The sequence below is a fragment of the Dendrobium catenatum genome, unplaced genomic scaffold (genome assembly GCF_001605985.2).
Source record: "Dendrobium catenatum unplaced genomic scaffold, ASM160598v2 fragScaff_scaffold_153, whole genome shotgun sequence".
Lineage (NCBI taxonomy): Eukaryota > Viridiplantae > Streptophyta > Magnoliopsida > Asparagales > Orchidaceae > Dendrobium > Dendrobium catenatum.
In genome coordinates, this window is record NW_021318615.1 from 657267 (window position 1) to 685218 (window position 27952).

Consider the following 27952-nt stretch of genomic DNA (forward strand, 5'->3'; position numbering starts at 1 on the left):
TTAGGGTGGTGTCTGGCCACAAAGGTCTACGGGTGTCCAACGAAAGAGAAGGGGGATGCTCTAGATGACGGTCACTAGAGAGGTCGGTATTTTAATTAAATTCTCGCTCTATGTCTTCCAAGTAGATGTTACCACCCGAAGCCTCTTTATGATCTTCCATCTTGCCCAAATTAAGAGCTCGTCCTTTAATGGTAGACCTAGCGATGCTAACTGGTGGGATCAGGATATGACGATGATCAAAATAAGTCATCTAGTTGTCTCAGCCCATTCCCTAAAGTGGTAAGGACCGAAACCATCAAACAGTTGCGACAATAGGTGACTCTTAAGTAGGTCGTGGAAGCTTAGGCTCAGGTCTCGGGTGATAAGACTAGTGGGGATGTAATTGGAGTGGGGATAGTCATGAGTTTTCTCTCATAATCTAGTCATTATTGCCCACTCAGGTAACGAGTCCAATCTAAAACTCTTTGGGGTCTTATCGGGGTCATGGTAAGTGTCAAGTGAAACCTATACAATTGGGGTGCAAGGTACCACTCTCCTCAACGAGGAACAACACCATTTAGAGAACTTGCTAAAGTGCCAGAAAAAATACTGGACAGCAGCTACAAGCAGGGTCAAGTCACCCGGTGTTTAGGGAGTTGCAAGGCTTGGCACACTAAATCAAAGGTTAGAACTCACTTAAATGCTACAAATAATGCACGAAATTTGTGTGGACAGCAACTATAGCAGTTGGGAAAACAGCGACGCAAACTGAATGATGGATGACGTTATCTAAGACAATTTGGGTGACTTAGAGTGTGGACAGCAAGTGATGCTTCCTAAAATCGCCCAAATGGTTACTAATTGCGCAGGATTAACGTGGACAGCAATTTCAGCAAAGCGTTAAGGTAACCTAAGATGTTGGTAAGGTTCTTCAGGTGAATGGCAGCAACCTAACAGTGACGAAAAGTTCTCTAAACGACGTCAAAACAGTTGCGATGGAATGTGTGGAAAAAACGCTTATCAAACAAAGGTTGGTTACCCTACGCAATTATAACAATGTAAGTCCAAGGCTGACACTCACGACTCTAAGCCTAGGGATACTTAAATCCAATGTCATGGGTGCCAGGAAATGCAATTTCAGCAGCGACCAACAGGAAAGAATCTAACAATAGCAATGTACCACATGCAGAGTTTAAGCTCCCAATGAAGGCAGACCCTAGGATGTTTTCTCTACACATAGTCGGCATGCCTACCATGCTCTGATTACAAGATGATGTGAAACGATTAGCATGGATGATTAAATTAAGAGTTTGCACGCTTAAATTTAGAGCACAATAATTATAAAGCTTCTTCTGATGATAAACGACAAAATAAAAATGATAAGTGATAAATTCGCTTAGGTTAAAACATCATGCGAGAGTGAGAACATTAAATAGTCAACTACAATCTTACTTGTAGACAATTGAAGTGGTTTCAACGAGAAATCCATGTAAACATTAAGATTAGACACATATGCCAGAAACCTCACACAATTCTACTATACTAAGCTTTAGCGGGAGAGATAACACAATTCTCCATGATTCATATTAACACTACATTGAGGGCAACTAAAAGAAAAAGAGTAAGGAGGTATACCCAAGAAATAGAAGATAGTGGAGCTTGGCGTTGGCTGAAATTACTGGACAACAGCTATTCAACACTGGATTTCCCAGGCAGATGATGGGCAGATTCTGGCGCGCTTAGACAGTAGGCTAGCTGCTGTTGGGCATCAGGGCGAGCAAGCTATTTTGCTCCGGAAGCTTCGAGACAGGAAACTGGCTGTTTCTGAAATTTGGACAGTATTTTCAAGATGCAGAAAGCAGGCAGCCACACAAGAAATAGATAGAATAGACTATTTGGCGTTGGCTGAATATTCGCTGGCCGCCAGGTTTAGGAGGTAAGACTCAATTGCTTAAGGGTTGGGCAAGGTTAAGTGGGGGGATTGGGGGAAGGCCAACGCATGAGTCTTAGGGGAAGTTTCAGCCATTCAGCATGGAGAATTTCAAATGGGAATTAACTTCCATACATGACAGATAGGAAAACCGATCGAAGGGAAAGGGTGAAGCGTTTTTAAATTTCAGATTCTGAAAATATTGATTAAGAAATATGGAATTAACCATGTGAGAGGAGAACATTTAAGAGGTATTTAAGTGTGGGTGAGGTGGCAAATTAGAGAGAGAACAATGAGGGTTGAGGTGGGACACACTAGTGTTAATTTAGGATTTTAAAATAAAATCTGAAATTAAATTTCAGTTTATTTGGAAGAGATTCCTAACATTAAAGACATCAATTGATTGAATTCGAATTTCAAATTGAAATTTAAAACTCCAATGTAAATGAAGGCACTGATTCTAGGGAAGCAATTTAGGAAACAATTAATTGGCGCATAACCATTTGAATCTCAATTTTGAATTCAAATGAGGGCAGAAGCGGCGCAGGAAGGGGGAAAGAGAGCGGCGGGGTGGCCGGCGCCTGCTAGCCGGGCTGGTCATGGGCTGGTGGTGCTGCTGGTCGGCGGATGAAATTTTGGAGGGAAATTTGGTGGGGATCAAGGGTATTATGGTGGCGAATGAAAGTGGAGGGAATTCGACTGCAAAAAAGAAAATAGAAAAGAAGATAAGAAACCGAACCTTGGAATCCACCAAGATTGACGGGTATTGACTTTTGCCTCACCTTGGGCTTTCCATAAACTCCACACAGAGATCTTGGAGAAAAGAACTCACTAAGAGATCTTCAAGAGAACTCACAAAGAGAACAGAAGAGCCCAAATTTTCCAATTCATAATCATCATCCTCAATACAAGGAAAGCCTAGCTACTAATAGGCTCATGAAAAGAAAAATAAACAAAGACTAAAATGCCCTTCGGGCTACAAACACTACATGATCACCCGATAAGCGCGTATAACATGGAAAAAACAACAATATAAACTAAAACTCAGTACAAAAACATATAAATAAATAACTAAAAAAAATCGTAGCCGTTGATCTCCGATGTCCTCATCATATCATTTAAGCAATCTTGATTTGATTTTTTGAACATTTTTTTTTTAATCTTATAACAGGAGAAGGTTTTTTCAACAAAAAAATATTTTTTAATAAAAAGTGAGCTCTTTTAAGCTCTAGCTAGAGTTTTTAATAAGCTAAACCACTTGGCTTGCTTGAAAGCTTTAAAAAATCATGAGCTATTCCTACAAAACTCAGGGCTTGCTTAGACGAAGATATTTAATTAATTATAATAGAAATTCTATAAAGGATAAACCTATTGGTTCCGTCAAAACTGTTTTCAGATGATTAAAGTTCTATTGTTGATTTATTTCTTATTAAAAAGTGAGCTCTTTTAAACTCTAGCTAGAGTTTTAAATAAGATAAACCAGTTGGCTTGCTTGAAACTTTCAAATTCATGAGCTATACCTACGAAATTCAGGGCTTGATTAGACGAAGATATTTAATGAATTATGATTAGAAATTCTGTAAAGGATAAACCTTTTGGTTCCGTCAAAACTATTTTCAGATGATCCAAGTTGCATTGTTGATTATTTACAGAATCCATAAACAGATGCCTCACTTTGACAATGACATTAATGGCAAAATTTAGGAAGACGATATCTACATTGTTGTTTTAATCAAAATCTCCTATTGTCTTATTATTAATGAAAAAGTCATCACATTAACAAAAACTTGTTGATCATGAATGAACACTACAGGTGTAAAATTCGTGTTGTTTATAATGTGAAATATTGGATGAGCTATGTGCACAACAGTGTGTGTTCATCATAATTCAAATATTGAATATTACCAGAAAAAGATGTAACTTATGATAATTTTGACCAATGCAGTTTTTTCGAAATTGAAACCAACATTAGTTCATTATAAATTTCAAACTATTTTTCAATTGCAACATATATAGTTGAAGCCTTTCGTTTTGATATTTTTCTGTCGCAAAGTCTCTTTCAATACTGTCATCATTGGCTGAACCTTACTATATTTTGGCAGCTTTATCAAAACTGGAAGATGATATTGATGCCCGCATAACCCTATCATTCCTTCTTATAGATGAAGGAAAGGATGATGAAGCAATCTCACTGCTGTCACCTTTAAAGTGCTCAAGTAATACCCATTTTATCTGGCTCGATCATTTTGCTTTTATCTAGTTTCCCTACGAATTATTGGCACTATTTGTCAAGGGAAACTCAAACTCTCCCAAAAAAAAAAAAAAAGCTTTCGAGGAGCCTTGTTGTATCTCCCAGTTGGTGAGAAGTGAAAACTGTCCCAAGGACAGACATGATTTGCTCTGGAAAAGTTTGAAGGCTTTGGTTTGTATGGCACTGCTGAACTTTCAAATGATTACTTTCATCTGACAGGTACCATATCTGATGTTTCATCTACCTTCTCCAAACCTTGGTGGCTTAGTGAGAAAGTGAAGATGCAACTTGCAAAAATTTATCATTCCAAAGGAAGGCTTGAGGAATTTGTTGATGTAATATTTCCTTCCGTTCAGAAAACATTACTTGTTGAATCTATGAATCAAAAGGTAAGATAGCATCTCTTCTTTATTTTGTTTTTGTAGAATTTTAGAGTGAAATGTTTTTGGTAACAAAACCTTCGTTCTTCTCAAGTCATACTCTGAATGTGCTTGAATTGTTGTCTATTTATTGACATCTTTGTGTGTATGCCTATATAAGATAAATTGCTATTGAGAAGCACTACTTAATCTTCATAAAGGCTTGAAGGATAGCGTGCATGTCCTTACTTCTCTAGAATTTGTGTTTTAACTGTTTCTTACAATAAAATTAACTCATTTTCCACAATTATTTTCAATTAAATTATAGTTAAAATATTCATCTATGTCCCTACTAGGAATCTTTTTGTTTAGATGTCAAATTTTTCTTCTTATGCCTTTAAAGATTAAAGTAAATCCTAGCTGTTCACTTCTTGTCAAAATTATCAGATTTCAATGTGGCCTTGTTATCTTTATAAACTCATTTATCTAACAAATCTTAATTTTATGGTCTTTATGCATCTGTTTTTGTTAGTTATGACAATTATTTTCATTTTACTAGCTTAAGGCGAGATCAAACAAAAGACTCTCAAAAAGCGTCCTACTTGAAAGAGTCAAGTTGTTGGACGATCAGCAGGAAGATAACGTATTTCGTGGCTTCAAACCTGTTGCAACATCATCAGACCTGTCAGTTATCTTGCCTCGTTAATGTTATACTTTTGTGATCTTTCAGTAGAAAGTAAACCATTTACTATTGTTGTCAATTTTTTTTAGTTTTTTTTTTAAGTTTGCAATTGGACATACTTTTGGTCATCATTTTGCTCTTCTTTAAAAATTCAACTTTTGTTTGAGTGTTAATTGATCCGTCCATTTTGTTTCTTCTATGCAGTTAGGTCCTGTGCAATACTTCCATAACATTTAATTATCATATAGGGATTGCATACGACCTAAACAATTTAATGGCTAATTTTTAGAACCAAAATTGCCCAAGTGGCCTATAAATTTGTTCGGTAAATTTTATTTGGACCATAACATAATTGGTATAGGGCTATGATGCACCAACACTTCTCTTGACGCTCAACGAGGTATGCAGTGTCCGAAACGTATAGGGCATAACATGCATCTGACACGCCTTGGCATGTGTCTTACATGCCAAAGATGTTTTGGATTAAAAAAAATATTAATTTCTTAATTTTTTTTAAAAAATATAATTTCTTGTGCTTCAAATTTTTATTTTTTAAAAAATAAATAAAATTCTTTTATAAATCTTTAAAATTTATATACCCAACATCGCTTTAGTTTTGAATTTTAAGATCAAGGGACATAATATGTAAAATATTGCAAATTATTGCTCTAAAATTAGATGAGGGCTCTTAAAAAACACCAACAACAAGATTTTTAAGAATAAGATTCGAGATCTTTTGATTTTGTCTGTGCATGAGGAAGCATAGACAAGAAGTGAACCTAAGGCCGATTATTTATAATAATAGCCATAAATTCTTAAATTTTCTAATCCTGTCAAAAATTAAAATGATTGCAAGCATATAAAAAATTATAAATGACTATTTTACCATTCAAAATTGAGAAAGTTATATGAAAAAAGACTTAAAATAAGTAACTAAATATTATTATTTTGACCTAAAACTCAATGCTGGTTGAAGTTTTTCTTTTTTTTTTTATAGCAATTTTCACTCAATGCTAGCACTTTTAGTAATAGTAGTTATTATAACAACAAAAGGAGCGAAATGATTATTATTTTATAATTCTTAATCTTAGGTTTTTTTTAATGAATATAGAAAATCCTTCTTTGTCCCTAATATTTAGGTTTTGAATCATTATATTTTGGGAATGATATATTTCATTGAATCTCATCATCAGCGTCAATAATAGTCTTTTCCCAATTTTTTTTTGTGCTTGTGTAAAACCCAAAAACCGTCGTCCGTATGCGTCGCACACATTTCGATGCGCCGCGACGAAATTAGGTGAAATTTCGAAGTCGTCGAAATTCGACGCAATAAATTTTAAAAAATTCTACGCGAAATTTTGATCGAAACAGTATAAAGAAAGTATACCTAATTTCACACGATTTAAAAATTAAAAATCGTAGAAGTTCGTTTAAGTAAAATTTTAGTCTCTTGCCCAAACTACCCCTCATGAGCCTTAAGGAATTTATTAAAGGGGCACATGCGTAATTGACCTTATAATTTTCCCTTAACTCCCCAAATCCGCCTAGGGACCGAATGTTTCGGTCCCTTGTTCATTTTGTTCGGCCGAGAGAGGGAGAAGGTGAAAACAAGAGGGGGGAGCTCGCGAAAGCCGTGTGTGGTTTCCGACGACTTTCTTGGAGGAAATGCAAGAGGAAGTCTAAGGGAGGAAGAAGGTAAGCTTCTAATGCAAGAAAAAATTTATTTCCCCTTAGTTTTCTTGGAGAAAAATTTTTAGGGTTTGTTCGAAACTCAAAGCTTTGAAGAAAAGTTATAGGGTAATATTAAGAAATGTTTTTCTCCATGAAAATACGAAATATTCTTAAAGGGTTTTCAAATTTCTTAAATTAGGGTTTTTCTATTTTTAATTTTTTTTTGAAAAGAATGTTAAAAAAACCTTGGTGAAGAACTTCTATCCTTGAAAATGCAAGTTTTCTTCAAGAAATTTTAGGTTTCAAACATTATGGTTTTTCATTTATTGAAATATTTGGAAGAGTGCTTAACTAAAGTTATTCCAAATAACCTTAGGAGGGTTCTAATGGTGAAAATTAGGAGTTTTTCACAAAATATAAATTTTCGGATTATTAAATTAAATTATAACCTAAATTTATAATTAGATAAGAGGGATGTTTTAACATAAAATTTTAATGAAATTAGTGAAGAATTATGTTTTCATGATTTGTATTTTAGGTAAATTAGAATATAACATTTAAATTAATTTTAATTAAGGAAAATATATGATAAAAATGTATTAGATTGTGGGTATGTTAATGAACATTAATAAATATATTATAAAAATACTTTAGGTTGTGGGCATGGTAATGAACATTAATGACCTTAGTGATAGAATTTATGTTAAGATTAATATGTAATAATATTTAGTCGCATTATTTGTAGGATTTCAAAGCAAAAAAGAAAGAATGGTCGCGAGGTTAGACGACGACTCGAAAACTTCTAGAGAGTGACATTTAAGGTAGGAACATTCAACTCTACAATTCATATTCTTTTATGATATGTTTTAAAATGTCTAGCGCACCTTTTCATATTTTAGATGTTCTCTCTCTTTGATAGAAATGCATTTTATAAGTTCTCTTTCTTTGATAGCAATGCATGTTAAAAGTTTTCTTTCTTTGATAGCAATGTATGTTAGTTGTTCTTTGAAATAAAATACAATCCTTCTTGTAAACTTGCTTAACAATACTTATAATTGATGCATATGGATGATATGAGATTGCTACACAACATTCCTATGAATGTAATGTATGAATAAATGTGCATGTTGAAGGCGGAGTACCAAATATGGTACATTAGCACAATATGACTTTTACGAGTAATATGACTCTTCGGGGCAAAGAGGAAAGAAAGATGATATGACCAAAAATATATTTGTGTACCTGATCAGTACACTTATAGTACTCCGGTATGATTGTATATATGTTAAAGAATAAGAATACATATTAGTACATTTTATGATATAAAGGACATGAAATAGTTGAAATGACCTCAAAGATATGCATATGAACTGTATCATGTTATACTTAAAAAACTCATGACATTTCATAATCATATAGCTGAGTTAAATTATTTTAAACATACATGTTGAATTTCTATCATGATATATGAATTTGTAAGAGTTAGTTGTTACCTACTGAGTGTTAGCTCATTCCCTCATTTTGAGATATTTTTCAGGAGTCTCCGCTGCTAGGAATTGCTGATTGACCTTGGCTTACATATAGTCATAGAGGGTCGTGAGACAGGTTCCTCTTGCATTTTTTTTTAGTTGTAGTATGATTTTTAGGTGGAATGACATGAAAGAAAAATAAAAATTTTTAGTCTACCTTTGTACATCTCGTATATATGAAATGTTTTATTTTTATGTTAGAGGTGTTTAATATATCTTTTGAATTATTTTAGATTTTTATTCATTTATATTTTATGATAATTTCATGTTCTGTTATATCATTTACATCTGACATCTGTTCCCGCCTCGTCTATACGAGCTCACTGGGCCTGGTCGTGACAAAAGTGATATCAAAGCCCAAGTTTATAATATGAATTAGTATAAAGCACTATTATGATGATTTATGAGTCCTAGAAATTATAGGGTGTATGTTTATATAACGATGATTGAATTGAAATTTTTATTTGGTTTAGGGCTATGAATCAGGAGCACGATGTCATTGATGGCAACATAGATAAGAACAATGAACAGGCTAGGAGAGAAGTTCCAATGGTACCATCTGTGATAAAACCACCTGGTGGTAGCAACAGTGCTATCATAGACACCTTTACTCAGATGATGGCGGATGTTTGATAGGAAATACTTGAAATCAAGTATTTCTTATTCACTTCTTGCAACAACTCTCCAAGCAAACTGCTGTCCGGAGCAGAAAAACAGTGAAAAACAGCGGAAAACTGAAGAAAAACTGAGAGAAAACGTAGGAAAACAATTGCAAACACTTGTATTCCACTAATAGATGCAAACAACTAGCAAGATACAATTTTCCTTCAATTCGAGAGGAAGGAAAAACTCTCCAAATCTCTAACCGTAGCCAAGAGCCCAAGAACACAAACCCTAGATCTCAAATCAAATTCCAATTCAAGATACCTCCCCAATTCTCTCATAACTCCCTAATTAAAGCAAAAGGAAAGATACAAATTACATAAACACCCTCCTCATTCAAAAATTCCCTCCAACGAAACGCTCCAACCCTGCCTAGCCCGCTCTCTCTTCCGCCGTTTCTACGACTGGGTTCCGCTCGGCTTTGGACCGCCGGGTGTAGAACCGGACTGGTCTAGCTGGGACCGGTCCAAGCGTAACATTACTTCCCTTCCAAAGATTCACCTTGTCCTCAAGGTGAAAGTACGGAAACTTCTGTTTCATCATCTCATAGGGTTCCCAAGTGACCTCCTAGTCGGGGAGATCCTTCCATTTGATCAACACCTCTTTGTTTCCTTTTTTATCCCGCTTGACCCCTTCTAGCTCCATGGGTTCCATAACCACTTCCAAATCCTCTGTCAATGATGCTGGCAATTCCACACTAGCTGCATGCTCTCCAAGTGCTTTTCTCAGCTGTGACACATGAAACACCGGGTGTATGGCAGCGGAGGATGGTAATTTTAGACGATATGCCACTGCTCCAATCTTCTCCAAGATCTCATAGGGCCCGAAGTACCTCGGGGCCAATTTCTCGTTTCTCCTGTTAACCACTGACTTTTGCCTGTAAGGCCTTAGCTTCAAGTACACCTTCTCCCCTACTTCATATTGTATGTCCCTCCTGTGTGTATCTGCTCTCTTCTTCATGATTTGTTGTGCTGAGTCGGTCCACCACTACCAGGACGACCGTGAATCCTTCTAATCTGGGTAAGCCGTCGATGAAATCCATGAACACTTCCTCCCAAACTTTGTTTGGAAGTGTCAATGGTTGTAGTAGTCCTCCTGGAGCCATCGCCATGTATTTGTTTCTCTGGCACACCTCACACCTTGCTACCATCTCCTCTACATCTTTGTGCATCCCTTTCCAGTAGAGCTCAGCAGCTAGCCTCCTGTAAGTCTTCTGAACTCCTGAGTGGCCTCCAATCGCGCTGCCATGGAACTTCTGCAACAAGTGGGGAATGTGGATGGAGGTTTTCGGCATCACAAACCTCCCTTGATACAATAGCCTCTCCCCTCAATGCAGTAACCTGGATGGCTACTCTTGTTTGTCCTCAGATCTTTCCCAGTTCTTCATCCTGCAGGCTTTCTTCCTTGAGCGCACCCCAGTCGACCATCAAGGGTACCGACACAGCTAATTCTTGGAGCTCCCCAACACATCTGGATAAAGCATCAGCTGCTTTATTTTCCAAACCCGACTTATAATGGATCTCAAAATCGTAGCCTAATAGCTTGGATAACCACATTTGATGTTCCTCGGTAACCATTCTTTATTCTAACAGATACTTCAAGCTCTTCTGATCAGTCTGTACAATAAAGTGTCTTCCCAGGAGATAAGGCCGCCACTTCTGAATAGCCAGGACAATGGCCATCAGCTCTCTTTCATAAACTGACTTCAATCTAGCCCTGGCTGAAAGCACTTGACTGAAGTATGCAACTGGCCTGTGATTCTGCATCAACACTGCGCCTAGCCCATATCCTGATGCATCCGTCTCCACTACAAAGACCTGACCAAAGTCTGGAAGAGCTAGAACAGGAACCGTTGTCATGGCTTCTTTTAACCTCTCGAACGCCTGACTGGATGCCTCTCTCTAGCAAAAATTTTCTTTCTTTAGCTACTCAGTCAGGGGCCATGCAATGGTACCGTATCCCTTCACAAACTTCCTGTAGTATCCTGTCAATCCATGAGCCAACAGAAGCCCTTGAGTTGATTAGAACGGGAAGGGAAACTGCTTCTGTAGGCACGACCCCGAAAGTTGCCCCTTCTGCCCTTGCGCTAGGAAACCCCTCAACTCCCTGAGGTTCCTAGGCAGTGTCCATTTCTGTATTGCCTCAATTTTAGTTTGATCTGCTGCCACTCCCTCTTGGGAAACCACATGTCCCAAGTACTCCACACTCGACTGAGCAAAACTGCACTTCTTTAAGTTGGCTTTCAATTGATGCTCCTGAAGCACTTTCAATACCACCCTCAGATGTTCCAAGTTCTCTGCCACAGTCCTGCTGTACACTAGGATGTCATCGAAAAAGACCAGGACAAACTTCCTGAGGTGCTTCTTGATTACCCGATTCATTAAGGATTGAAAGGTTGCAGGAGCGTTTGTCAATCCAAAGGGCATTACCAGAAATTCATAATGCCCTTCATGTGTCCTGAACGTTGTCTTTGGAACATCTGCCTCCCTCATTCTAATCTGGTGGTATCCGGATTTCAAATCTAGCTTCGAAAATATCACTGCACCATGTAGCTCGTCCAGCAGCTCATCAATCACTGGAATTGGGAACTTGTCTGGCACAGTGCCTTTATTTAGAGCCCTGTAATCCACACAAAATCTCCAACTCTCATCCTTCTTCTTGACCAGGAGGATTGGAATAGAAAATGGGCTGTTGTTGGGTCTGATAATCTCCGCCTATAGCATTTCCAGGATCAGCTTTTCAATCTCATCTTTTTGAATCTGGGGGTAGCGGTAAGGACGGACACTGATCGGAGTCTCACCTTCTTTCAAAGTAATGGCATGCTCCAATTCTCTCTGAGGAGGTAAACCCTGGGGCGGTTGAAAGACCTCGCTGAACTGGTGTATGAGCGGCTGTATTGTAGCGGGAACATTTCTTTCCTCCAATCTGACCCCTTCTAGGCGGTGCAACTCTACTAAGTAGCCCCCCCCCCTCTTCTTGAATGGTTCTGATGAGGGATTTGAGAGAAACCCCCGCCTTGGTCAGTCCGGAATCACCCTGAATCGTCCTCTTTCTGCCCCTAACCACCAACTCCATCCTCAGTGTACCCCAATTGATTTTTGTCTCTCCCAATTTCTGCAGCCATTTCATCCCAAGGATGACATCCGTACTCCCCAATTCTAAGGGAAGGAAGTCTTCCTTTACATGGATTCCTTGAATCTTCAGTACTACTCGACAGACTCCTCGTCCCATCTCTACCTTCCCGGTGACCATCATTACCACGTAACCACCGGTATCCACTAATTCCATCCCTAATGCATCAATAATCTGGGTGGAAATGAAATTGTGTTTCTCCACTATCTATCAACACCACCACCTCACGGTCAGAGATCTCTCCTTTCACCTTCATAGTGTGACTCGAAGTGAATCCCACTACTGAGTTCAAAGAGACTTCTGCTACGTCCAGATGCAACTTCTCCTCCTCCTCCATCTCGGGGTCATTCCCACCTCCCTCTTCGTCTTCCTCGTCTTCACAGACGAGGAGAACCTGAAGAGATCAGTCCTTGCACCTATGACCTGACATATACTTCTCATCACACCTGAAGCACACCCCTTTTGCCCTTTTTTCTTGCAGCTCGTCGGTCAGCTTTTTGAACTGCCCCCCCGTTACCGCCTCCTCCCATCTTCTCCTTGGGTGCTTCCTTCATGCTCCCGGGGCCTGCCCCTTTTGCTGGTAAGAATGTGGTCGTCGTCCTGTACGACCCCCCTGAATAGTTTCCCCGAGTCCCTCTTTTAGACTTTTTCTAGTCCTCCACCAACTGGGCCAACTCCATGGCATTGCCTAAATTCCTTGGCTCCAACACTCTGACTGCTGTTCTTATCTCTGGTTGCAACCCTTTCATGAAATTCCCTTCCATGGCTGACTCTGAGATATGATCCAGCCTGCTAGCCAGATAATCAAACTTGTCCCGGTAGTCTGCCAAGGTCCCCTCCTGAGTCAGAGCAAAGAATTTGCTCATAGAAGTCTCCTCCATCATCGGCTCGAAAACGCTCCAATAAACAATCCTTGAACTCTCTCCAGCTGCGAATGGGCTCCCTCCTATCACGCCACTGATACCATGCTTAGGCTTTTCCCTCCAAGCACATTCCCGCCGCTGTCAATTTCTCCTCCTCTGTCAGCCCATTAACAGCAAAATATCGCTCCACCTTATAGATCCAACCATGGCCGTCTTCGCTCTCGAAGACGGGCATCTTCAGCTTCCTCACCCTTGGATCTCCTCCATTACCCCGGTACCCTCCATAACCCCCCATTCCTGGAAGAGGAGGTGCTCCCCAAGTGTCCCGGTCATCCCTACGGTGATGGTATTCGAATTCTTCATCATATTTCCCTCTTCCCCTTTCAAAACCAGCACCTCGACGCTGAAATTCAGCACCTCGACGCTGAAATTCCTCTCTTCTTTCGCCAAAATCTGCCCTTTCATCATATTCCCCTCTCCTCCCTTCAAATTCAGCACCTCGACGCTGAAATTCCTCTTTTCTTCCGCTAAAATCAGTACCTTTTCGATCGTTTCCCATGCTCATCTCCTCTCTAGAAAGTGGCTCTAGAGGCGGCATGTCGTCATCTCCCTCATGGATCTCTACTTCCGGATTTCTCCTCCCCTTAAGCGGGTTCAGATTCCCTCCCACGCCATGGTCTCCGGTAGTCCCTCTTGCTTCCGACGTCGTCGGATTAGTCTTCATCTCAAGTAATTTCTTCATCATTTCTTCCATTGCCGTGAACTTTCCCTCCAACCTTTCATTGTTGGTGGTGATTTGATTTTGAAAATAAAAAAATCTTGCCTCCAAATCGGTTTTCAATTGACCGATTTCGCCTTCCAAGACGTCTACCTTCTTTCCGGCCATCGTTCTTCCCAACGGATCACAAAAAAATCACTTCCGTAAGCCCAAAAGTTCGCTGAAAAATCTGATTTCAGCCGCCAAAAGTCCCCAAACCGATGTTTTGATACCAATTTGATAGGAAATACTTGAAATCGAGTATTTCCTATTCACTTCTTGCAACAAGTCTCCAAGCAAACTGCTGTCCGGAGCAGGAAAACAGTGAAAAACAACGGAAAACTGAAGAAAAATTGAGAGAAAACGTAGGAAAACAATTGCAAACACTTGTATTCCACTAATAGATGCAAACAACTAGCAAGATACAATTTTCCTTCAATTCGAGAGGGAAAAACTCTCCAAATCTCTAGCCGTAGCCAAGAGCTCAAGAACACAAACCCTAGATCTCAAATCAAATTCCAATTCAAGATACCTCCCTAATTCTCTCATAACTCCCTAATTAAAGCAAAAGAAAATATACAAATTACATAAACACCCTCATTCAAAAATTCCCTCCAACGAAACGCTCCAACCCCGCCTAGCCCGCTCTCTCTTCCACCGTTTCTGCGACTGGGTTCCGCCCGGCTTTGGACCGCCGAGTGTAGAACCGGACCGGTCCAGCTGGGACCTGTCCAAGCGTAACAATGTTATACAGTTAATTCAACATTCTCAAGATCAGGCTCAGTCTAGTTCCAGGAGAGTCATCTGTAGACAAATATCTGAAAATCTTTCAGGACATGCGACCGCCTCTCTTTACGGGAGTAGGATAGCCAGTTGATGCTGAAAATTGGCTTATGAGGATCGATAAGATTTTGGAGGCATGCATTGTCCGACTGATCAGAGGGTGACTTTAGCCACCTTTGCATTCGATGGTGAGGCTGAAAGGTGGTAGATAGTTGTTGGAGAAATTTGGTGACAGTAGCATCTCAGATTTATGGGAGAATTTAGTCAGTCTTTAGAGATTGGTTTGTGTGTCTTTTTGTAAGAAGGCAGATGCAGGAGCGATTCGTTCGGTTAATACAAGGAGATCAGACAGTTATGCAATATGAAGTTGAGTTCATTATACTGTCCCGTTATGCAGCTCAGCTTATCCCAAGGGCTGAAGACAAATACCATAGATTTTTGTTAGGGCTTCGAGATGTGATTCGCTAGCTGTTGATTCCTTTTGGCCTTGATGATTACTCTATTTTGATTGAGAGAACAAGAAGGATAGAGATTAATTATTAGACTACTCAGAAGCGAAGAGACTTCCTTCAGAAGAAGAAAGGTTTTGAGAAGATCAGGAGTTTCCAGGCACATTCTAGAGGACCTAGTATGAAGAAGGCCAGAGATCTGATAGTGGTGGGAGTTCAACCAGTGTCAGAACATGTGATAAGTGTGACAAAGTTCATAGAGGTGAATGTCTATCTGGCTCCAATGTTTGTTTTTCGTGTCATCAGCCAGGGCACATGGCTAGGAATTGCCCAAGGGGTCTAAAGGAGGTGAGGTCTAGTGCTCCACCTCAGCAGAGTACCAGAAGACATTCGACAGTGATAGACCTAGAGCTCAAGAGTCTTCTGCATCTTCCTCGGTACCTAGTTATCCGACTACGAGACCAGTTGTGCAACCAAGGGTCCATGCTATTACGCAGCAAGAGGCCAAAGAATCTCCTGATGTACACATGTATTATTCATGTTCAATATCTACCTAGTAGAGTGCTTTTTGATACTAGAGCGTCGCATTCATTCATTAGTCAAGAGTTTGTTAAGAAGCATACATTGAATGTCTGTACTATGCCCACTACACTATCAATTATGCTACCTGATGGGTCCAGTATGATTGCTATAAGTATGTGTTCAAAATTGCTTCTATTTGTGAGAGGAAGTTTGATGTTGTTTTGATAGTGTTACTTCTATTGGAATTTGATGTGATTCTAGGGATAAATTAAATGTCTAGCCAGTTCATCTACATATATTGTAATAAGAAAGTAATAAATATCAAGCTTTCTGGAGGAGAAAAGCTTGTCTTTCAGGGTGATCGAGGTGTATCCTCTATGATCATCTCGGTTATGAAAGCTTGTAGTTTAATTTTGAAAGGTTATCCAAGTTTTCTAACTCATATAAGGTACACTTCAAAACAAGTGCCAGAGTTGAAGGAGATTGCTGTGGTAAGAGACTTTCCTGATGTGTTCCCTGAGATTTTACCTGGAATGCCTCCTGCTAGAGAGATTAATTTCTCTATCGATCTTGTACCTGGTGCTGAGCATATTTCAAAAGTACCCTATCGTATGATAGTTAAAGAATTATTGGAGCTCAAGTCACAATTGCAAGAACTGCTGGAGAAAGAGTTTATTCACCCAAGCACCTCACCCTGTGGAGCAGTAATTCTTTTTGTTAAGAAGGATGGTAGCATGCGACTCTGCATTGATTACCGAGAGTTGAACAAGCTTACCATTAAGAACAAGTATCCTATGCCGAGGATAGATGATTTGTTTGATCAACTCGTAGGAGTCATAATCGTTTCCAAGATTGATCTGAGGTCTGGCTATTATCATTTGAGGATTAAGGAGGAATATATCCTTAAGACAACTTTTAGCGCAAGGTATGGACACTATGAATTCACAGTGTTACCTTTTAGGCTAATAAATGCCCCAGCTGCTTTTATGGATATGACGAATGGGGTCTTTAAGCCAATGCTTGACAGTTTTGTCATCGTCTTTATAGATGACATTTTGATCTATTCTTTTGATAAAGTGCATCATGCCAATCCTCTTCAGGCAATGTTGCAAACTTAAAGAGACAATGAATTGTATGCCAAGTTCAGTAAGTATGAGTTTTGACTGAAGAGTGACTTTTCTGGGTCATGTAATTAGTGGTGAGGATATTTCTGTGAATTAGCATATGGTGTAGGCCTATGTTGCACCGATATGGATACGGGACACCAATTCTTAAAAATATAGGATACGGATACGACGCGGATACAGCTTTATAATTTATAAATAATACATTAAAATTAAGAAAGTAATCAAAATGTAATATTTGAAATGACAAAAAATTGAAATAAAAGTAAGCTTTAAATATTTAAATGTCTAGTATAACAACAAAAACAAGAAGATAAATTGTCCATCACATGAAATTTCAACTATTCAGTAGAAGGAATGATAGGATTAGCTTCTTCAGTGGTTTGTCTTTGAGTTTCTATATCATCTTCAATAAACATCATAACTTCTAATTCAGGCTCATCAAGTGAAAGATTTGCAATTTCTAATATTCCAATATTTTCAAGAGATTCAAATCCATCTCCTGCAACATCTGACATCCTATTGTCCCCTTCCATATAAGTTTGAGTTTTCCTTGAGAGAAGCCGAAGGTTTGTATGCACATAAACTAAATCTTCAGCCCGTTGTGGAGTAATTTTATTTCTCTTCATTCATTGGATGAACGAGTATGTGCTTTAATTTCTTTCACAACAAGATGAGGATGAAACTTAACCAAGCAATTTTATGGCGATTGTTTGAAGTAGGGGTGCTTAAGCTCCATGTATAATTTACAACATTTTCGAATCAATTCTCCACCTATCACGCAATGACTCTTGGTCACCAAAGTCCTCTAAATAATAAAAAAATTTAGTAATCTCAATATTGACACTTTTTCTCTCCTCATTTGGAAAATAACACTTCAAGCATGTCTTCCTCATATTTGAAATTTATAAATTTTTCTGTGGAGAAATTTTTTAAGGATCCTCTTAAAGCCATTCTTTAGTTGAGTATCTTCAAAAAATATTAAAATGAAATAATGAAAAAAATTTGAAATTACTAAACAACAAATTGTGAATTAATAATGAAAAATGTTGAAATTTATCTGGGATTTAGGGAGTGAGCCAAGCAATGAAATATGTATTACTTTTGCTCCACCTATCTCTAGAATAGTATAAATAACATCCCAGAAGCTTGAGTCTTCATGAAGTGCCTTTCTTTCATGTCTATATATAAATTCTTTTACTTTGACAAGCATTGAATCCCACATCTCATAAATGAGATGTAAACAAGACTTATCCATATCAGCTACTCTCAACATCTCAAAAATTGGATCTGTGAAATTTATGATATATTCAATCTCATCTCACCATAAATTATCTAAAAGCTTCTCCTTTATATATTTAGCCTTTTTAACATCATCTTCCCTATAACATGATCATTTGTCACTGATCACCATCGCTTGAAGAACACTTTTTATTTGTTTGAATTTTCTCAACATCACTATAACCGAGGCAAACCGAGTTTCAGCAAATGCAAGCATATTTAAATTACAAAAATTATTGAACATAGAGAGTCTCATTATAATTGCATCTCTAGAAATCACTGTTATCCAATGACATTCATTGTAGGTGATTTCGTTTGCCTCGATATTTTTAGTTGCACAAATATTCTTCAAGGCAAGATTAAGCTATGCAAAACATATGGTGTCCAGAAAATATGAGGATAAGCTTGCTCTATAAGTAGACCTGCAACTCTACAAACAGGTGCATTATCAGTAATGATCTGGATGATGTTTGAAGGCCCCACCATTATGATAACTTCTTTGATTAAATTAGAAATGAAGAATTTATCCTTATACTGTCCTTCACAGTTTACAACTTTAATAAATATAAGATAGCTCTCTGTTACAGCCATGAAGTTGATAAGTGGTCTTCTTTATGGATCTGTCCACCCATCACAAACCAAACTCCTTTTTTCTTCCAAACTCCTCTAGTAGGCTCGAGCAACTTCTCAATATTATCACTCTCTTTGCAACAACTTCGTTCTATTGACATTATATCCAGGTGGCACATATCCTGCAAGATTATTATTGCATGCATAGGTAAAGGCATTCTTGTAATGTGGATTTTTTGCTAGGTTAAAAGAAAGTCCAGCTGAGTAAAACATTTTAGCTATTTTTCCATCTAGTTGTTCTCTCATTAGTAAATTAAATGCTTTCTCCAAAGCACTATCTACAACATGTTTTCTTCTTTTTGGTTCAAATCCCTCCATCTAAAAAGGCCCCTTATTAACAGTATTGTCATCACTTCTAATTGAAGAAGATGATGAAGGATATGAAGCATGAGTACTTGGAAGTGGAATATGTTTTGGAAGCTCTTTTTTATTCCTTTGTTCAGCTTCACTGATTTTTCTTTGCAATTCAACCATTTGTGATGAGATTATATTCGGGCACTTTAATTCGATGACCATTAATTTTCAACAAATGAGCTTTCACTCTATAATATGATCATTTGTATGTGGCATTACAAAAATTACATTTGAATGCAATATTTCCACCCCTTCTGACGTTTTACCTATTTTTGTCACATAACCCCACAAAAGTTTGTTATCTTAAATAATTGTCTCTGATAGACCCAATTCCCACACCACTAGAGCTCATTATCCTACGAAGGATCGACACAAATTAATTCACATGAATTTGAAACATGAAATTTTTTAATTAAAACTGTAGATATGTTGCGCCTCTGTCGAATGTCTAAGGGGGGCTGCCCCCGAAACAAAATTTTACTATAAGAGTTGTTTTAAAGTTTTCTCTACCTTTTTGGTACTGCTTTGTACCATTCAGTACCCCTTTGTATCAAGCAGTACTGAGTATCGAGCACTGAGCGGTACCGAGTACTGGGCAGTACCGAGCAGTACTGAGTATTGAACAGTACCGAGTACCAAGCAGTACCGAGCAATACTGTGTACTGAGCGGTACCGAGCAGTACCAAGTACAGAGCAGGCAGTACCAAGCGGTACCAAGTACCGAGCGGTACCGAGTTCCGGTACCGAGCCTAAGATTAAGAAAATGAAGAATGAAGAAAACGAACCTTTAATACTCACGTCGCCTTCACTATTCGTGTTGTCAAGTCGCTCCGTCGATGAAGGATTCTGTCGGCTTTAATGCCCGCGTCGTCAAGCCTCTTTGTCGACGAAGGATGATCGTGTCCGCTTTTATGCTCGCGTTGTCGAGCCGCTCCTTCGACTATAATGAAGAAGACGAACACTTGTGCAGAAATAAAAAACCTAGCTCGCCTAAATGTTTAGGTCGCAAAAATGAATATGAATATCGAGCGGATAGCCGAAATGAATAGGGCAAATTGTGGCACTATTTTTTTTTTGGTTTTTTAACAGGACACGCGTATTCGATACGTGTGTCCGGTCAAATTTAAATAATATTTTAATTGGACACGGCATAGCCGTATCAGACACGTATTCGTGCCGTATCGGAGGCATTTCTGTATCCGATACGTGTCCGATACAGCATGCCTAGTAAATAGGCGTATTCATGCAACATAGGTGTATGTTATAGTTGAATGGCCCAGACCTACAACAGTGATTGAGATACGAAGTTTTCTTGGGTTAACTGACTATTATAGAAGATTTGTAGAAGGGTTCTCCAATATTGTTGCACCATTGAGTAAACTGACTTAGAAAGTAGTTAAGTTTGAGTGGAGTAGTCAATGTGAAGAAGCATTTCAGGAGTTGAAGACTTGTTTTATAATTGCACCGATTCTTACTATTCCTTTAGGTACTAAAGGTTTTCAGATTTTTAGTGATGCATCACTAAAGGGTTTGAGATGTGTCTTGATGCAGCATGAGAGAGTAGTTGCCTATGTCTTTAGGCAATTGAAAAATCATTGATAAGAACTATCGAACTCACAACTTGGAACTAGATGCAATAGTTTTTGCTTTGAAGATTTGAAGGCATCTATATGGTATACGTTGTAAAGTATTTACAGATCACCAGAATCTGAAATATATTTTCACTTAGAAAGAGCCGAATTTAAAACAAAGAAGATGGATGGAATTGCTTAATGATTATGATTTGGATATTCAGTATCATCTAGGAAGAGCAAATGCTGATGCTGATGTGTTATGCAGAAAAATGCCAGTGAAGTTGAATTGTTTATTAACTCAGCGGGAGAAGCTAATTGAAGAGATGGAACGGTTGGAGTTGTCTGTAGTACTTCCTACAACTGAAAATATAGGATGGTTAGATTAGTTGTTAGTGCAACCTAATTTGAAGAATAAGATAGTTGAAGCTTTGTTGAAGGATCCAGATTTTGTTAAGATCATTCAATCAGTAAAGACAGGTTATAAAGAGGATTTCATTATTGATGAAGATGATCTTTTGTGGTATAAGGGAAAAGTTTATGTGCCTAATGTTGGTGACTTGAGGATGGATGTTCTTTATGAAGCTCATCATTCTGCTTGTACCATTCATCCTCATAGTAATAAGATGTATTAAGACCTTACGGGTTTATTTTGGCCTGCGATGAAGAGGAGTGTAGCTGATTTCGTTGCTAAGTGGACTACTTGTCAGTTAGTAAAGGCTGAGCATGAAAAGCCAGGTTGATTACTTCAAGCATTATCGATTCTAGAGTAGAAGTGGGATAACATTGCTATGAATTTTATGTCAGGTTTACCCAGATCTTGATAGGGTTATGATGTTATTTGGGTTAACATTGATAGGCTTACAAAGTCTGCTCATTTTTTTCCTATCCGACTGACTAACTCAGTTGAGAAGTTAGCAATGCTGTATGTGGCTAAGATTGTTCATTTATATGGTGTATCTAGGTTTATAGTATCTGATCGTGATGGTATATATGGTGTACCTAAGTCTATAGTATCTGATCGTGATAGTAGATTTACTTCTAGACTTTTGAGGAAGGTTTAAGAGGCTATTGGTACTAGGTTGACTTTTAGTATGACATTTCATCCTCAGAATAATGGATAATCTGAGCGGAGTATTCAAACCATTAAAGATTTGATAAGATTGTGTTCTTGATTTTGGTGGAGGTTGGGAATCTCATATTCCTTTGATAGAGTTTGCCTACAATAATAACTTCCAAGCCAGCATAGGAATGACTCCATATGAAGCACTCTATGAAAGGGAATGTATAACACATTTATGTTGGGCAGAGCCAGATGAAAGGAAGGTGATTGGATCAGATTTTGTTGATGATGATACTAATAAGATCAAAATTATCAAGGATAGGTTGCTAGCAGTACAAGATAGGTAGAAGAAGTATTATGATGCTAAGAACCACTCTGTGGAATTCAATGTAAGAGATTTTGTCTTTATAAAGATCAGGCTTATGAAGGGTGTACTCTGTTTTGACAAGATTGATAAACTTAGTCCCCACTACATTGATCCTTTTGAGATTATGGAGAGGATTGGGAAAGTAGCCTACAGATTGGCTTTACCAACTACATATGCTGTACACAACATGTTTCATGTTTTTTCCCTGAGAAAGTTTATATCAGATGATCCTTCTAAGATTATAATAGAACCTGTGGATATACAACTAGATCTTACATTTGCAGAAGAATCGGATCGTATCTTGGAGTTTAGTGTGAAAGAACTCAGGAGCAGAGATATACCTTTTGTTAAGGTTTTATGAAAGCATGGGTCTGAGAAGAACACTACTTGGGAGAAAGAGTCTGAAATGAGGTAATGTTATCCTCACCTCTTTGAGTAAGGTTGTTTTGTTTCCTCTTATTTTCAATTTCGAGGATGAAATTTTTATTAGAAAGGGAGAATTGTAAAACCCGAAAATTGTCGTTCCTATGCGTCTTACGCATTTCGATGCGTCGCGACGAATTTAGGCGAAATTTCAAAGTCGTCAAAATTCGACGCAATAAATTTTATAAAACTCTATGCGAAATTTCGATCGAAACGGTATATAGAACGTATACCTAATTTCATACGATTTGAAAATTAAAAATCGTAGAAATTCATTTAAGTAAAATTTTATCTTTTGCCCAAACTACCACTCATGAGCCTTAAGAAATTTATTAGAGGAAGGGGCACATGCATAATTGACCTTATAATTTTCCCTTAACTCCCCACATCCGCCTAGGGACCAAAACATTCGGTCCCTTGTTCATTTCGTTCGGCTAAGAGAGAAAGAAGGCGAAAACGAGAGGGGGGAGCTCGCAAAAGCTAGCGGTGGTACCCGACGACTTTCTTGGAGGAAATGCAAGAGGAAGTCTAAGGGAGGAAGAAGGTAAGCTTCTAATGCAAGAAAAAATTTATTTTCCCTTAGTTTTTTTGGAGAAAAATTTTTAGGGTTTGTTCAAAACTCAAAACTTAGAAGAAAAGTTATAGGGAAATATTAAGAAATGCTTTTCTCCATGAAAACATGAAATATTATTAAAGGATTTTCAAATTTCTTAAATTAGGGTTTCTCTAATTTTAATTCTTTATGAAAAGAATGTTAGAAAAACCTTGGTGAAGAACTTCTATCCTTGAAAATGCAAGTTTTCTTCAAGAAATTTTACGTTTCAAACATTAGGATTTTTCATATATTGGAAAATTTTGAAGAGTGCTTAACTAAAGTTATTCCAAATAACCTTAGGAGGGTTCTAATGGTGAAAATTGGGAATTTTTAACAAAATATTATTTTTCCCTAATTATTAAATTTAATAATCCGAAAATTTAATAGCTTAAATTTATAATTATTTAAGAGCGATGTTTTAACATGAAATTTTGATGAAATTAGTGAAGAATTATGTTTCCAAAATTTGGAATTTAGGTAAATCCGAAAATAACATTTAAATTACTTTTAATTAAGAAAAATATATGATAAACATGCATTAGATTATGGGTATGTTAATGAACATTAATAAATATATGATAAAAATGCTTTAGGTTATGGGTATGGTAATGAACATTAATGACCATAATGAGAGAATTTATGTTGAGATTAATATGTAGTAATATTTAGTCGCATTATTTGTAGGATTTCAAAGCAGAAAAGAAAGAATCGTCGCGAGGTTAGACGACGACTCAACAACTTCTAGAGTGTGACATTTGAGGTAGGAACATTCAACTCTACAATTCATATTCCTTTATGTTATGCTTTGAAATGTCTAACGCGTCTTTTTATATTTTAGATGTTCTCTCCCTTTGTTAGAAATACATATTATAAGTTTTCTTTCTATGATAACAATGCATGTTAGATGTTCTCTTTCTTTGATAGCAATGCATGTTAGATGTTCTTTGAAATGAAATACAACCCTTCATGTAAGCTTGCATAACAATACAAATAATTAATATTTATGAATGATATGAGATTGCTACACTACATTCCTATGAATAAATGTGCATGTTGAAGGTGGAGTACTAAATATGATGCATTAACACAATACGGCTCTTAGGAGCAATATGACTCTTCGGGGAAAAAAAGGAAAGAAAGATGATATGGCCAAAATATGTTTGTGTACCTGATAAGTACACTTATGGTACTCCGGTGCAGTTTAATATGTTAAAGAATAAGAAAGCATATCAGTATATTTTATGATATAAAGGACATATGAAATAATTGAAATGACCTCAAAGATATGCATATGAACTGTAGCATGTGACACTTAGAAAACTCATGACATTTCGTAATCATATAGCTGAGTTAAATTACTTTAAACATTTATGCTGAATTTCTATCATGGTATATGACTTTGTTAGAGTTAGTTGTCACCTGCTGAGCGTTAGCTCATTCCCTCGCTTTGGGATACTTTTCAGGAGACCCCGTTGCTAGGAATAGCCGATTGACCTTGTTTCACATATAGTCATAGGAGACCGGATGACAGGCTCCTCTTGCGTTTATCTTTTTAGTTGTTGTATGATTTTTTGGGTGGAATGACATGAAAGAAAAACAAAAATTTTTAGTCCACCTTTATACATCTCTGATATAGGAAATGTTTTATTTTTATGTTAGAGGCGCTTAATATATCTTTTGAATTGTTTTAGATTTTTTTTCATTTATGTTTTGTGATAATTTCATATTCTGTTATATCATTTACGTCTGACATCTGTTCCCGCCTCGTCTATACTAGCTCACCGGGCCGGGTCGTGATATTATGTGTATATTATGAATCATAATTTTCCATTTGTTCGTGCATTAAGTTTTAATCTATTTTGTGCAAATTTTTTGCAAAAGTTTTATTCATGATGTTTTAGTTCTACTTGTTTTCATTTTAATATGTTGATATTAGTTTTATCTATCAATCTTATGGTGGATTTTCAACCCTTTTACATGTGTAATTCGTCTTAGTTCATATTCTACCCCAGTTACATATGATATGCTAGTTAAATCCACTTTTGCTCTTTTTTTATCAATTTTGAACCGGTGAAGTCCAAGATCAATTATTTTTGCTTTCATTAAAAAACTGTTTTAAGACCAAAATTATTGATGAAATGTTTACCCTTATTGGTATATGAAGACTAAAAGCCAACAGAGCAAAGAAATCTCTTGAAAAGCAAGCCGCTCTGGGTGACGAGAAAAACGTTGCAGCACCGTCTGCTGGGATGGATTGGCAGTGTGATGATTCAAACGAAGATGCAACGGTAAAGTATATTGTTTTGAAAACCAAATCACCCGTTTACATACTTCCATTTTCTTTTATATCTGGATTTAAGATGTTGACATTCATCGTGTTTAATTTGATCTAACTCGCAGAAAGAGATCCAAGACCTTCCTCTCCCAGGACTCCTCAAGGATGAAGAAAATCAACAACTTTTGCTTGATGTGAGTATTTTAATTGGAGTGCGTCAAAGAAATTATGTATTATTTTCTCTTCCATAGGCAAGTAGTATGCTAATTGATTTACGGGTCTCATGTTTTAAAAAAGCAGTTGTTCTTTCGATACTTAATCACAGATTATTTTGGTTCGAAGTTACCATCTTCTTCCAATTCTTTATTTCAAGAAAAAGTCTCATTCCGTACGAGTAAAAAGGATTCTGAAGTTTTGATTTACCTACCATATCCATTCACAGCTATGCAAAACTATGGTATCCTTGCATCGTTATTCCGAAGCACTGGAGATTATAAACCTTCTAATAAGGTTACCAAATGACAGAGTATCTTCTGAGAAGAAGGAAGAGCTTCAATCATTGGGTGCCCGTGAGTTCACGCCTGTAATTTTAACTGATTCATGGTTGTAAACTAGCTGAATGATGTTTGCTTTCATATTTTATTTCTCTTGCTACAGAAATAGCATACATTACTCCAGATCCAAAGCATGCATTCGATTATGCTCGAAATATGGTGAAAAAACATCCTTATAGCATTTCAGCGTGGAACTCATATTACGAAGTTATTTTAAGGTATCATAATTTAGATCGACTGCATATGTTTTTCTATGTGCTAATTTACTTTTAGGTGGATACCCATCATTATTGCTGATAATTGCAATTAGATGAAAGAGATAAAACATTCTTATATCAAATGTATGCCCATATTTTACAGGACAAGATGCTATTTAACCTTATGTAGCTTGCTAAAGAATACCCTCAGCCAAATAGCAATGTGGTTCATGCTAAATAGCCAACAGAGGAAATATCATATCCGAAAAGGAATGGTGCTATAGCATTTAATTTGTTGGCTCCCATAAAACACACATGACTAATTTGGATTGGCTTTCCTTGAATTGCAAATTTGATGGACTGGACATCACACTTTGCTATTATTTGTTGTAATTTCTTGGAGTTACCAGATATGGTAGAAAAATGTGTTGGCCAAAAAGCACTTGTAGCAATCTTATGTTGGATTCATGTCTTAATTTTTTTTCTTTTGCCTATTCAAAATTCTAGTTGGAATGAACTCAATTTTGGCGGATTATGCCTGTCTCAACAGAATTTTGTGTAAATAAAATCTGGTCATTACCAATAGTTGCAGAAACTTTGCCTGGTTAGGAGTTGCTATTTTACTTGGAAAGTCCAATTACTTTTCATGCGATTCTTTGAATTTGATCAAATTGCTGTTTTACATTTTTTTTCTTGTTATTTAATGACCTAATGTCTCATTTGCATAGTTTAACCATTGTTAGAATGTGAGGACCAACAATAGTTGCAGAAACTTTGCCTGGTTAGGAGTTGCTATTTTACTTGGAAAGTCCAATTACTTTTCATGCGATTCTTTGAATTTGATCAAATTGCTGTTTTACATTTTTTTTCTTGTTATTTAATGACCTAATGTCTCATTTGCATAGTTTAACCATTGTTAGAATGTGAGGACCAACTCTGCATTTCATTGGGCAATAGTTTACTGATGATGGTTGATGTAGACAAGGGGGGGGTCAACACTTGTCCAAAATAAATCATATTTTGACTTCCCTTGAGTCTAGTAGTTCATCATATTTGAGCTAAACTTTTAGTTTATTTATGAGCTGGATTTTAGTTCATTTATTGAACTAAGGGTTAGCTCATTATGAGCTAACATTTTAGTTCATTTATTATCTTTTAATTAATGTAATTTTATGCTTTTTATGTTTGTTTTAATGTTTGTCTCTTAGAATTCCAAACCGGCTTTTGGAATTCCAAGATTTGCTTTTTCCATGGTGGCTCCTTGAATTCCACCATGACTTTTTGTTTTTTCGTGTGTGCCTCTTGGGATTTCACGGCTGGGCTTCTTCTCCCATGGCCATGGCTCTTTGGTCCGTGCGGTTCCTTCGTTTCCCGTGGCCGTGGCTCTCAGTCCGTGCGGTTCCCCTCGTCTCCCGTGGCTGTCTCCTTGGTTCCTGGTTTGGGTGTTTAACCGTGAGCTTGGGGGGATACGACGGATTCTACGCCACGAAAATGACTAAAATGAGTAGGAGGGACGAACAAACCTTACCTTTCAAATAAGAAATAAAAAGAAATTAAAATTAACCAAACTCGACTCGATCTCAAGACACCCTAAAGTTGCTGCACTTGGAGAAAGAAGATACAGGTGGAGTGATCACTTGCGGAGAGGACGAAAGAAAGTATAGAAGCTCCGAGAAGAAAAGGGTGAAAGAGCCGCAGAGATTTCCGGAGGGATGAGAAAGAAAGGTTGGAAGAGCCCGCAGGATTTTCAAAAGCCAACCCGCAGTTAAACTTTTCCAAAAATCACATTCATTCACTTTTTAAAACATTAATAACCCCTCATATTTATAGGTATGAAAGGGGGAATACCAAAAGGACACTTACATAAATTTAACACTTAATTCAAAGCATTAAACACATAGAAACTCCCCCCCAAGCTCACGTTAAACACCCAAACCAGGAACCAAGG

The 27952-nt window shown here is 37.3% G+C and overlaps 1 protein-coding gene across 2 annotated transcripts in view; it reads left to right on the plus strand.

The window, feature by feature from the left end:
* LOC110101275 (general transcription factor 3C polypeptide 3) overlaps window positions 1-27952 on the plus strand; it is an 83738-nt gene that overhangs the window by 42320 nt on the left and 13466 nt on the right. For both annotated transcript variants that reach the window (XM_028701220.1, XM_028701222.1), the window contains exons 10-16: window positions 4012-4125; window positions 4380-4549; window positions 5079-5203; window positions 25143-25266; window positions 25379-25447; window positions 25696-25822; window positions 25911-26025. In XM_028701220.1, the coding sequence (XP_028557053.1) occupies window positions 4012-4125; window positions 4380-4549; window positions 5079-5203; window positions 25143-25266; window positions 25379-25447; window positions 25696-25822; window positions 25911-26025 (844 nt within the window). The remainder of the gene's footprint in view (window positions 1-4011; window positions 4126-4379; window positions 4550-5078; window positions 5204-25142; window positions 25267-25378; window positions 25448-25695; window positions 25823-25910; window positions 26026-27952) is intronic.